This window comes from Thalia democratica, chromosome 5, assembly GCF_965202585.1.
Source record: "Thalia democratica chromosome 5, ktThaDemo2.hap1.1, whole genome shotgun sequence".
NCBI classification, from domain to species: domain Eukaryota; kingdom Metazoa; phylum Chordata; class Thaliacea; order Salpida; family Salpidae; genus Thalia; species Thalia democratica.
In genome coordinates, this window is record NC_139169.1 from 34,531,193 (window position 1) to 34,545,388 (window position 14,196).

A 14,196-nucleotide genomic window follows, 5' to 3' on the forward strand; every position below is an offset into this window, starting at 1 on the left:
ATAGATAAAAAGTAATTAATATGTACAAAAAATTATATATCCTGTTTTGTGTTAGTTGTATTTATTGTAATATACATTTCAAGTAGTATACAGTAGTATAAATTCAATAATTTTATACTTTTAGAACACTTATTTTTAATCGTGTTAAATTTTTTACTATAGAAGTACAACATAAATTAATCAAAATTTTATTTGTAAAACTCAGTTTCATCCTTTAAGGGATCTTCAGTTACAATTTAAATCTGAAAAATATAAACAAAACATGGAAGATACTAAAAAAAACTAGTAAAGTAGAAAATGTAATTTATGATATTTAGAAAGTTTTGAGTCTTAAGCATGAGAATTGTATGTACTAGAATTACTAAATAAATTAAAAACCTTAACTTTGGTATTGAACATGAAACTACTAGATTTAAAAATACAATCAGCTTAAAGTGAATAAATAAACTAAATGACTTACATACTACCATGTATTGAAAAATTTTAATTTAAATTAGTTCAATGTAACTTCAGCTAGCTAGTAGTTTATCAAGTTATAAATTTAATTCAAATCCCTTTGTTTATGGTAATATGTAAGTCATTTAGCTTATTTATTCACTTTAAGCTGATTGTATTTTTAAATCTAGTAGTTTTATGTTCAATACCTAAGTTAAGGTTTTTTATTTGTTTAGTAATTCTAGTACATACAATTCTCATGCTTAAGACTCAAAACTTTCTAAATATCATAAGTTACAATTTCTAATTTACTTGTTTTTTTAGTACCTTCCATGTTTTGTTTAACTTTTATTTTTCAGATTTAAATTGTAACTGAAGATCACTTAAAGGGTGAAACTGGGTTTAACAAATAAAATTTTGATTAATTAGTTATGTATATTTGTCTCCTTATTTTCAAATAAGTTGAGAACTACTTTTTTTAAATTTATAACCTCAAACATAAAACTACAAAAGTATAAAACTATAAAAGTACTAGAAAAGTTATACTTTATAAATCCTGGAACAAAATAAGAAAATCAGGTAAAAGTTTAAAAACACCAGTGGCCACACTGTTTGAATCTAGCTTACAGTAAAAATCAAGTTGTTCCTTACTGTATTTTTTTACCTATAAATAAACAATGTATATACTATTTTGCGTAGTTTGTAGAAGTCTGACTTATTTATTATTTAATGAAATAACTTGTATCAAAAGTTAAAGTTAAGATAAAACTATCCCAAGAAACTTAAATATTTAAGTCTTTATAATTCCTTAATATTAAGTAGGTTCTTAAAGCCTTGGGTTTTTTTTTTAATGAATATTGTCAATCAAGTGTACATTTTACTACGTTTTAAAGGTTTTATAAATAATTTCAAGTTGTAGATTTATAAAAATGAGCAGTCGTTTTAAGAGTCTTAAGGAGCGTTTGCAAAATATGACAAATCAAATAGAAGACTATGAAACAAAAATTGAAGAAGTCTTTGCTAAAATTACACAAGTAGAACTGGCTATTAATGAAAAGGAAGAAGATAATCGCAGTTTAACTGCTAAGTAAGCTTTTTTTGTTTTTAATATTTAAATGTTCAGAAAAAACTTCTTCATTTGACTAAAAGTAAGAATTTTAATTTCTAGTTTTCTTAGGTATTTCACATTAAAACAGAAGTTTATACTTTACTAAATCTAAATAAAACTAGTATATACTATCTATACTCTTAAAATATATAAAATTAGATAAATTGAGACTGTTTATAATTTGTTTTTTCATTATTCCTGTTTTGATCTTTAGGTAATTACTTAACATGATGTCACACCAATATCAAGCTGAAATTATATGAATTTTTAACCATAATTTTAGGCTAAAATTACAATGTTTTTCTTTTTAATAGATATGATATTTTGAATTTTATTATCTGAAAGTCCATCTTTAATTTCAGCTTAAAAATAATCTAGCGTTTATGTGATTTGACTTTGAAAATATATAGAATACAATCTTACTAATAAAAGTTTTTATATTGTTTATTTTTTTAATAAGTAAATAACTATATTGATATAATTATATAGCTTGTTTAAAACATAGTATCTTTTTAGACTTAAGATATTACTCAAAAAACATTTATTTTTAGCCTAAATTTATGGTTAAAAACATCAAATATTGTATAATTTCAGTCTGATATTAGTGCGACAATTTGCTAGGTAATTACTGATTGTTTAGTTTTTATTTTTGTTTTACTTGAAGTTTTTATTTCTAATTAAGTTTTAGTACAGCATAATGTTGATTTACAAATTTAATTTAAAATAAGTTGGACCTTGGTAAAGCTGTCTTCTAGTTTAAATCTACTGAACAAAATAACTAACAGAAAATAATTAAAATTGTAATTTTATTATCTTTCAAGCTAAAATGAAGTAAAGTAAAAATTATAATATGGTTTCAAGTAAAACTTTCAAAATGTTAGGTGTATGTATTTTTCTTGTTGCACACAATCAAACTACTCAAGCTAGTTTGAAATTTTTTAAAGTCTCAATCTAACTTGGGATAACTGAGGCCAAACCAGATTAGTTTAAACTTTGTTGAGATATTTAAAAAAATCAGGCTAGTTTTGTTAGATATTAGATGAGTTTGAGTTCATTTAGCTTTAAGTATTATAATAGTTATGTTTTACTTTTCATCTTCATAAATTGTATTGTGTACTAACAAATGGTTTGCTAAAGTTTTCTACCTTGCTGGTTGCTGTACCTTTAAAACAAATATATTTTTAATAAGTCTTTTAAACACCTGGTGTAAAAGATATTAATAGTTTTGCTTTTGGTTACTCAAAAATAGAAAATAAGTACATTTAAGCCCAAAACAGTAGTTTTTAACATTATGAATATCAGAATACAGTGAATTACCCATATAATTTTTTGCACAGCAGACAGTTTAATTTCAAGTTTTTTATTTATATGAAATACTTTTTAAGGTTTAGTTGTATTTGTAGTTAATTGACATATTAAAACTTGGTAATAACTAACTATGAAAAACAAAAATAGAAAATTCTGTGCATAAATTTTACTATAATTTATACAACAAAAATTTTTTGTGCACACCAGGGACGTAGCTAGCTCAAAAAAGTTACAAATCTGCAAAAAATTAAAAAATCTGAAATAACTTGTGATTACGTCCTAGCGGGAACACAGCAATTTAAACTACCTCTAATGTTATTGACTTTAATCTGAAAATATGCAGTTATGTTAATACATCAAAAATGGAATGTTGAAGTACGAGTGATAACTGTATACAAGGAAATTTATTTTGCTCCTCACGCTCTATGACTCTTTATGTCATGCCACTTGTGTAAACCCAGAAAACATTCATTAAAAATAAGTATAAACAATAATAAAATTTAACTCAAAAAAATTTATATTGTTTTCAAAATCAAACATCTAACGTCGTCAATAGTAGCAACAAGTTATGCAAGTTTTGATTTTTGAAGCTACAGTTTCCATTAGAATCAATTTTGCAATGCAGCTTTTTGAAAAATTAAAGCTTTAACGCGCTAAATGTTACAATTTTTATGTATTTAATTCGTTTTATTTTTACGACACTAAAAATGCTAAAGAGTACATGTATGTCAAAATTATCTCTCAAGAGTGCATAACTAAGTATAAATGAATACTAAAAGCTAAGAAAGCTGAAGTATTTTCAAGCTGAAATAAAAGCAAGTTTTTTGCATGTAAGTATTGTTTCTGTAGGTTTGCAGAAACGTACCAAGCTATGTCCCTGGTGCACACTTAAATGTTTTTTATGCACATTAGTTAATTAATAATAACTTTTTGAAATGAGAAGAATCAGATTTAAAGTATTTTATCAAACTCAGACTTTTTTTAGCCTCAAACAGTGGCAAGCCTGATATTGTTGAAGAAATTTTAGTTTAAATATTTTTTTTCACTTTAAATTTAAAGTTAACTATAAACAGATAAATTTATCTTAAACTAGTCATCTTAAAAATAGAGAGTAAGGTTTAAAGTAAAAGAAAAAGAGTAACTTGAAAATTATTCTTTAAAATAAAACAAAAATAAAATAATTAGCAATGCTGTCATACTAAAGTAAATTATGATAGTTTTAATAGTATGCATAAACTTCAATATTTTAAGTAATAGAAAGAAACTAAACTTAAGAGTAAATTCTAAAAGTTTTACAATCGTATTATAGATGACATGTAACCAAAGGTATTAACTCAATCAGTTATATAAAAAAATATATACTCTTAAAGAAATTTAAAACAGTTATAAAAGTAATTAACTTTTGTACATAAATCTTCTCCCACAATTTATTATACTTTAAAAGTAAATACAAGTTGTTATGTATTAGAAAAAAACCTTATTAAGTTCTTTCTTAAAAAAGCAATTTCTTTAATTCACTGAAAAAACCAGTTTTTTAAAGAAAAGTTTTTAGACTCGCTTATGTACCTGTTTTGTTTAGTATAATGTACAATATTAAAGAACAAAAAAATTTATTCTACTTATATGTTTTTAAACATAGTTGTACTTAAAGTTGTATTTTTGAAAAAAGGAAATTTTCAAAAGTATACAATAAAAATTTCATCTAAAGTTATAACTAGTAAATAGTTATTTAATTCTGTAGGTGTAACGAATAATTTCAAAATAGATTAACTGACTAATTTTTTACTATAAAAACTATATTTATTTGAATCACTTGCATATTTCTAAAAAACAAGTTTTATTACTAGTAAATAAACTATCATACATCCATAGTGTGAGTATACAATTTAGTTGTTAAAACAAAAAAAATACAAAGCTACAAGTTTACAATTGTAAGGTTTATGTTTTTTTTTGCTGCACAGAATATCATTGATGAGGAAGGAACTTGAAAGTGCGACTAGCAGAAACGAGTCAATAATCAATGAGATTGAATTTCTTACCAAGGAAAAACAAGATGCAGAGGGCAGTTTGAAAACATTGAGGGAACAAAATAATTGCTGTGAAAAGGAAGAAGAACTGGATCAAAACATTTTAATTGCAAGGTAAAAAGTCTGTTTTACCTGTTAAAATTGTTAATTCAATTAATTTAGAGATGTTTTTAATATCTTGGACTTTTCAAAAATTACAATGCTGTAAGTATAATTTATTTTTTATTTATAACTTGAAATCTCGATCAAAAGAAGATGTTTAAGCTATAGTTTTGGTATGTATTTAAAAAAAAAACTGCCTGTTAGGTAATTTATAAGTAAAATGACTATAAGTTACAGAGTTGTCACACACTCAGGCTACTCATGATAACTCAGACTTATTAACTTTGAAAAACTCAGGCTAAATCAGGCTATTTTTTATAAATCTTATACTAAATTTAATTATTTAGTTATTTTTTTAACTTAAGTTTTTATTAAGTATTATTGTTATTATTTTAATATTTATAGGTTACATACATATATAAACTCGATCAATAGTTTTTTTAAATTTGGGCTCATTTAAGTTTTTTGTTTCAATTTTTTTATAAACCAAGCCCAAGTCAGGCCAGTTTTTGCTCACTCAGCGAGTGGCGAACCTGAAGTTGATTATTTCCTTAAAACACTCTAGATCAGTGGTCGGCAGGTCAAAAAAGGAACAATTTTTAATTGCGTAATTAAAAGTGTTTTTTACATTTGTTTAAACAAATAAAATTAGGCGATAGATTACTTTTTAATGATAATACTAAAATTTTTAAATACGTTTTTTAAACATTGTTTTACTTAGAATTTTTTGCTATTAAATTATTCATTCACCCTTAATTTTTTACTTGTCTAGTAGTAATAAAGCTTGATTTATTAAAGATTTAATTAATTTGATAGTCATCCAAGATGACACGTGTTATCCTTAAAAAAATGAATATAATTTTTATTAGGATTTTCAAATTGTTTTGCTAAAATTCATGAATACAAGCTACATAATTTAGATTTTCAAGTAGTTTTGTTTTAACTTAATTTGAAAGTACATTAATTTCTCATTGACAATATTTTTTAAAGATTTTTATAACTTGTATTATTTTTTTTAAAGTGATAGCTCAAATGTTAAACATAATAAAATGATCTTTAATAAAGTAAACAATTAACAAAAATCTTAGTTCTATTTATTATATGATTATTTTGGTCAGTACTTGTATATATACATACATACTTATTTGTACCTTCTGATTTAAATAAAAATGTGCAAATTAAATATTTTATTTACTATAAGATTTCGGTGGCGAAAAAAATTGCGACTTTTTCAAGTTTAAAAATATAGGAAGCTATCAGATTATATTGTAAAAATAATAGTTGTGTATGGATCTTTCTGTTAAATATGGCTCACCTAATAATAAACCTACTCTAACACAGTATCACCTTCACTCTATTCGATAATACATATACAAAAGATATACAAAACAAAAAAATACTAAAACTAATTTAAATGTGTATTTTTAAGTTCAGGTGAATTTATGTTAACCTTGTTTCAAACTAAAACTTTTTTACTTTAACAATACAAACTAACAGTGCATGAGGCAACATGCATGCTAGAACCATCACCTGTAGTTGATAAAATTTACTGTAATTTACAGCAAGGCGAAAGAAGAGACGGAACGCTGCTGTGAGGAAGCCTGCAGAAAGGTGCAAGCCAGAAACTACACGCTGAACCAAGTAAGGAGAAGGCTTGAAGAAGTCAAAAGTATCAATGAAAGTTTGGAAAAAAATAAGGTGAGTTGTGTTGCTTTGCTTTAGTAAAGTTTTTATGTTTTAGAACCATTTATTTTCAAAAAAAGATTTCGTTGTTTCATTATGCAAGAAAAACACTTTTTTACAATAACACTCTTTTTTATAAATCATGTTTTCAAACTTCGAAATAGCATAAACACTTTTATAAATTTCAGCCTTTGCTACACTGTCCTAGTATTTTAACTTCAAACCTGGGTTATAAGTTTTTAAGCATCTTCCTGGTTTTATTTTTATTGATTTTTAAAGATATTTGAAACATTTTTCATGTACTAGTACAGTATCATAGCAACTTATTTTTTGTAACAAGATGGAACTTGAAAAGGAAGTAGAAGAGTTGAAGAAGGAAGATATCAGTGAAGACGAAGAAGAAGAATTGCAACAAGAACTTGAAAAGTAGTTTTAACAAAATAGTTATATTTTATTTTTTTTTTTTTTTATTTCAGTACAGTTGATACCATTTTGGAGTGGGATGGTAAAATAGTTTTTTACAAGTTAAACTTCAACTAATTATTAATTGGTTTTAAAATTGAAAAATTAAGTAACTTTTGAGATATATTTGACTAAAGTTAAAGTTTGTAGTTGTTTTTTTTTGTTTTGAAAAAGCAAACAGACGCGGCGAGAAAACAATAAAGTATGTTTTTTACTGTTGTTTTTAGGATAGAAGACAATAATGTTTTTTTTTTTAATTTCATGTGCCACGTTTCTAGGCTTATGATTTCAAACCTCCATTGGATAACTTTTCAAAATACATAACCAACATACACATTTTAAGAAACTTTAAATGAGATATATTATTTGAAAAAATACTAAATACGTACTTGTTTAATGATGTCAAAATTGCTTAAAAATTAAATAAAAAAATTTACTTGAGAATCTTGTTTTGACATAAATTAATTAAAAAAGAATATCAAGAAACTCATTTCAACTTATACTCATACAATCCCGTTTGTAATATTAAAAAAAAACTTAAGTGCGAAAAAGCAACTTGAAGAGGCGGAGAGGGAGAACGCATCGCTGAACTCGCAACTCGTTCAGAGGCAGGCCATGATTGAAGACGTGAAGCATCAGATCAGTTTGAAGGTGGCTGAGAAAAACAAGTGCCTCGGTGAAATAAGAGAAATAAACGAATTTGAAGTGTAGTTTTGAAGTTAATGTTTGAATTTGCACTGACATAAAAAAAAACACCAGTCTAATATGGTAGCCGAGTTTTAAATTCTCAGTTTTATTGTATAATGGACAGTGTTTATTTTTGTACATTTTTATAGATAGTTTCAAACATATGTTACTTTTGGTATCAAAAAATATTTTATTACTCAAAAGCTGCTTCTGGTATAAGTCGTAAAGTTTATTATTAAAATGAACTGTTTAATTAAAACTTAAAAAAAGAAAATATTTTTAAGTTTAAAAACAAGCAATAGTTTGTTTTCATAAATACTTAAGAATATTTATAATATGTGTATAAATGATTACTTAATGTATGAGTTTCTAACCTTATTTTTGTCTTTTTAAAGCTAAAATAATGTTGTATATCTTAAATATTTTTTTTTTGTTATTTCTTGAAATTGTTTAACTTAAAATTGCTTTTAATGACTTAAAATACTGCTATGCACACCAAATATTGATGTATATACCAAAATAAGTAAGTTGTTTTTGCAGTTTTTTCATTTAATTTCTTCCAAGTTATATAAAATTCATTTAATTAGTTTAAGTTTATTGTGTATCTGTAATTATTTGTGATATATATTTATTTTTTTGTTAAAATATAGTACTGTCTTCATATGTTTAATCAAATAAAATGTGCAATAGAAAAGTAGCTTACGTATGCCATATTTGAAAGTACTGTTTTTGTTCTGATTATTATACTTCATTTATTGCTGCTAAAACGTTATTCTTGTAAAAAAAACAAAATATTTGGTTTGACTTTTTTTTCCATCATGCTTTTGTAAAGTTTGAAATTTTTTTGTACATTTTTATACTTAATGCTTTATAAAAGAGTCTTTAATTAAAAGTATATCACATGTCTGCTTTATATAGTACTGTGTAATAATTAAAAAAATGATGTATTGCAACGAAATTTTATTTGTTATTTTATAGTTATTTTTTGCTTAACAGTAAAGTATTGTATTTTGCAATACAATATGCGGCCAATCAACTTTTTACTTGTAAAAACTAATATTATTTTTGTAATTTATGATGACTTTGCTTTGTAATAATTTACTTACTTTTGTTAATTTTAACCTTTATATTAATAGAAACTTTTATTTATTGAGTTTTTTAAAACTTCTTCCTTAAGAGTAACGTTTTTAAGTAAGAATCTGTTAACTAATTTTAGTGAAAAAAAAACTCTAATTAAAAACCACAGTACAAAAAAGTTAATTGAACAAGAATAGTTTAATATTAGCTATATATTGTTATATGTACCATAAGTTTTTTTTTGTCTAAAATACTTGGTTAGTAGAGAAAAACATTTTAAAGTAGTTTATATGTCTTAAATTTGTTTCGAACTCTAAGGTGAGTGCTTAAGTTTAATTTACAGAAACAAACATAACATTTTATTAAACTTATAAAACAGTTAATACACATTTACACTGTAATACGTTTAAGGAAGTTGACCAAGTTGACAACATTAGTAATAACTTGTAATAGGTTAGTAATATTTGCACATCACTGCTTGTTAAAAAGTATACTAATTTTTGAAAAGTTTAAGGTTTTACTTAAAACTTTAAACATAACTTATAAAATGAAATTCTGGCTAGTTTTAAACCATGGATATTTTACTTTTAGGCTCTTTTCTTCTATCATGAAAAGATTTTACTAACAAGGTTTTTGAGATTTTGAAGAGTTTTATGAAAACTTGTTTTTTGCAATAAGAACTAAAAACAATTTTAGTTTTATGTGCATATTACAACAAACACGACCGTTGACTTTGCGTAGCAGTTGTGATTTTATACTGTGAGCTTTCATTGAATTAAACATCTACTATTTTTTTTAAAGAACTGTAGTTTAACTAATTATAAACTATAAAATATGTTTTTTAAGCAGCTATTTCGAACTGACAATAGGTTTTAAAAAAAGTTAAATCATTAAATACTTGATTGTTTTTCTCTGTAGTATTAAATTGATACATATTTTTCAACTACTTATTAAATGGCAAAAATACCCTAACTCAAAGTTTTCTCCTCATATTTATATGGTTTCGTAATTCTTTTTATTTGTTCTATAAATTATTTTAAAGCCACCAACAACAAAATGGTATTCAGTTATACTCCTCGTAGTTTAAACTTTAATTTTTTGTGGCATGTTTTAATTATTGCACAATTTTACAATTACCGTTTTACTTATCGTCAATTAGTCTACCTTGCATTGGGTTATTGTTGGTTATTTTTCTCTTCAGTGCTGATATTAGAGTAAGTTGCTGATATTAAAGTGTTTGTTCAAACAATATAAGTTTTAAAGTTAAGATATGAAGCATATATCTCTGACCCACGAGTTATTTTTTAGCTGAAAAAATACTTTTGTAAAACAACTAGAATTGAATTTTTATAATAAAATTTTTTAAACGTGCTTTAAACCTGATTTTAAGTACGCAGTATTGGTTAATAAACAATTTTTTTTAGTTTTGATTTTAAAGTGTTTTTATTTTCATAACTCTTTTTAAATTTTACCGCTTGGGAAGACTTTATCTGATAAATATAATCCTCATTTATATATTATAGCCTGTGTCATCTAAAACTGCTATAAAACTGTTTTTATGATATCTTAACATAATTATATTTTTTTAATTCAATAAAAAGTGTGTGTGGATAGGTATTGATAGTGAATCAAATTAGTTCTCACATAACAAAGCTGAATTCTTTAACGCTGTTTGTTTCAAAAAATATTCGTTTGCTATTCGTAAAAGTAATATAATGAATTATTTATGTATTTGTTGAACTTATATATGTGTTAGCTCCTTGGAAAGTTTTAATGTATGTATTGCTTTAATCTAACTAGACTTAAACAAAGTTAATCCCTAATACAACAAACAAATCTTAGTACTACAACTTTATTTTCTGTAGTAACATATTTAAAAGCTTACAGTCATTGAAAATTAAGTAAATAGATAACTTGCTTCATGTTTGAAAAAATCAAACCAGGTCATATAACTAGTTTTATTAAAATAAATTCTTAAGTATCTGTTAACTTTTAGCATTGTATTTAGATGAGATTAGTTTTTAAGACTATAAACTTTAGTTAAAATATTTGTTTCTTCAAAATTCAAAAGACTGAAATCTACAGGATTTTTTTCTAAATTTCTTATCTATTATGTTAAAAGTGTTAGATAATAGTTAGTTTTCGAAACTATTTGCAGCAAACATTTAAAAAAAAAAAACTTACTACAAACAAAACTTTAAAGAAAAGATTAATTGATAGAAGTGCTTAATTTTGTAAAAATATTTAAAATAAATTTCATTATAATTTTTTACACATAGGTTTTAGTTTAGCTTTTAAACACAGCTTTTAGTTTTCTGTTGATTGTTCTTATAAAACTTACTTTTTTTTTAATTATCTAAATCGGTCAAACATACTCTGGACTGCTTTGAGTCTTGTGTTCAACATAATTTTTGATAAACAGTTTATGATGATGTGTGTATGTAGTTGTAGTGCAATTGAGGGTCGTTTTTACTTTCATTGATTTATCTTCAGTTTAGTGTTTGTTATATCTCCAATTATTTTTTTTACTTTATATTATACTAAAAGTTAAGGAACGTTTTCCTAAAAAATCAAATAAGCTATGTGCTCGTTAGTGGTTTAAGGAAAAAAATCCATTTTATTTGGTTTATTTTTTATTTAAATACGTATAAGGTTACTATTTCTTTCTACGTTCAATCTAATAAAACCATACACTAAAAAATAAATTTAAGCAATATTTAACAAACTTGTTCGTAAAATTATTAACTAAATGTAAAACTCTTGACTCTGTGAAAAGAAAACTAGCAGTATTTACTTTATCTTCGAAAAAAAGTTAAATTTTTAAGTTTTTATATGTACAGGCTCAACAAAAATAATAAATATTTCATTATTTATTTTGGCAAGTACATTTGTTAAACTTGGATCATTTATTAAATTTCGTCGTACAAAACAGAAACATATCCTTAAATTTAAATCAATTTTAAAATAAAAACTGCTACATGTACAATTAAGCAAGGTGGTAAAAAATAAATGTATGTATTTTATAACAATAGTAAGACATATAAGGTAGAAATAAATAAACATAATAACAACAGAAACAGAGAATTGAGTGGTATCATTGTTTAAAACTGTTTTTTTTTTTCTTATTACTTTTTCTTGCTAATAAAAAATATGCTTTTTAATGTTTTTTTATGAACGGAATTAAGTACACAATGCAATAAGACAGCTTCAAAAATGTACTTAATTAGCATCAAGCTTGGAATGCTAAATAAACTTTTAATACTAATACTTTTCGATAAAACTTTTCATTATTAGAACATATGGGTATGCTTTATAAACAAAAACGTTTATGTTAGGCAAATTACATTAAAATTAAACATAAAAACGTATTTTTCTGAAAATACAACATCATAGTATTTTCGTTGCTCGATTAAGTTAGATTTTATATTTTAAACAGATTAAAAATATATAGCACCTTGTCAACTAAGGAGAAAAAGTTAAAGCAAAAGTTTAAAACTAACTTACTGTGTTTTTTGTATATGTAAGCTAATAAAAACAAACAGTTAAAAATTAGTATTTATTACTTAAATGCATAAAAGCAAAATAAAACATTTTTAAGTTGTACATTGTTAATGAAATGTTTCTTTTTGACTTGTAAACAATAAAAACAAAACATTTTAACTTACATTTTTGAATATAAAATACTCGTTCATTTTGGATGTAAGGATAAGTTGTTGACAAATATAATAAATTCTTGATGTTTTTGGATAGACATATTTAAAGAATAGCATTAAGAAATAGTTGAAAATAAATAAAAACATGTTTGATAACAACTAGCCTAATTTTAACAAACTAAGGTTGAACGGGTGTACGTCATTTCAAATTCGAACAACTCAAATTCTTAAAAAATCTAAAGAGCCACAAAACGAAAGTTAAAGTATTTTTGAACAAAGTCATAAACGTGAATGTAGGTCTAATTTATACCCACAGACATTTTTTTTCGAAAATTAAAAAATGTTTTTGGAGATATAGCTAAACCTTGTTTAAAAGTATAGTATTTTTTAGTTAGTATTTTTTAATTGTTAATTTAAAGAAGCCTCTTTATTCACTCTAAACACCACTTTTTTATTTAATTTAAGTTTATATTAATGTCTCAGATATCATTGTATAAACAATTTTGTAAGAATTTGAAATGTCTGAATTTGAATTGTCATGTAACCGGTTAAACATATGTATATCACAACATAAAGTAATAAAAGCATGTTTAAGCTTTACATTTGTTAATTTAACCTTATTTTTTAAGCACCTGAAAGTTTTGTATATAACGCCTGTCAAATAAAATGTAAAATTTTGACATAAACGCTTCTCACGCAACTAAAAAACTTAAGAAATTCGCCTTCAGCAAAACTTAAAATGATCAGAGTAATCTGATCAAATTTATGTAAATTAAGCCGTGGTTTTACTTTATACGTACTATATCACTAATTGGTTTTTTTGATTATTTGTTGTCAAAGCAAAATAACGATGATTGCGGCAAAATGCTCATCTATAAAGTGATTCGTTTAAAAATATTTAGTAGTTTGTTCAGCTTATAAATTAAAAGCAAATGCTGAATTGAAAACACCATAATGTTAAAAAAAGAATAATCTTTCTTGCTTTGATCATCTATACAGCGAAAAACAAAACTAAATTCAGGTCTTTTATAAAACAGCTATAACTTTCATAGTAGTAAAAATATGTTTTATAAGATACTTAACATGTTATAAGTATTTAAAATGACGACTTGTTTTTGTAAAATTAATATTAATTGTAAATGTTTAATGTTGCAAGCATCTCTAGTCTACTGGTTATAATACTAGCTTACACGTATTTGAAACAAAAAAAAATTATAGGTATTATTATTACGGTTTTGTACAAAAGTTAAACAAAGCTTGCTATAGAAAAATGTTACTTTAAAATTTCAAAAGACAAAAAAATGCTGCATATAACAATTTACAAACTTTTATTTAAGTATAAAATATTAGGAAAAATTTAATAGAGAATAAATAGCAACTATGCTAAACAGATAAACTTATAATTTAAAGTTTTTGGATACATTAATTTATCTATTACGGTGTTTAAATAGGATTAAAGTACCAAAATATATAAACGGAGCTTATAATTTGTAGACGAGCGTATAAATTTCGAGAAATTTTAAGCTTGTTATTGCCACTTTAAAAATTTGGGCAATTTGTGACTTTATCAATTGTTGCAATATTGTAATTTAATTACGGTTTGTATCGCCCTTAAGCATTTAGGCGTATAAAGAAAAATAATTTAAATATAACG

The 14,196-nt window shown here is 24.2% G+C and overlaps 1 protein-coding gene across 1 annotated transcript; it reads left to right on the top strand.

The window, feature by feature from the left end:
* Nucleotides 1–1,406: 1,406 nt before the first annotated feature.
* On the top strand, nucleotides 1,407–7,981 carry LOC145836440 (uncharacterized). Its single transcript, XM_082944239.1, has 5 exons — nucleotides 1,407–1,522; nucleotides 4,813–4,992; nucleotides 6,543–6,678; nucleotides 7,004–7,089; nucleotides 7,668–7,981. The coding sequence occupies exons 1-5, from the start codon at nucleotides 1,407–1,409 to the stop codon at nucleotides 7,834–7,836; spliced, it is 687 nt and encodes a 228-aa protein (XP_082800365.1). The 3' UTR covers nucleotides 7,837–7,981.
* Nucleotides 7,982–14,196: the final 6,215 nt, after the last annotated feature.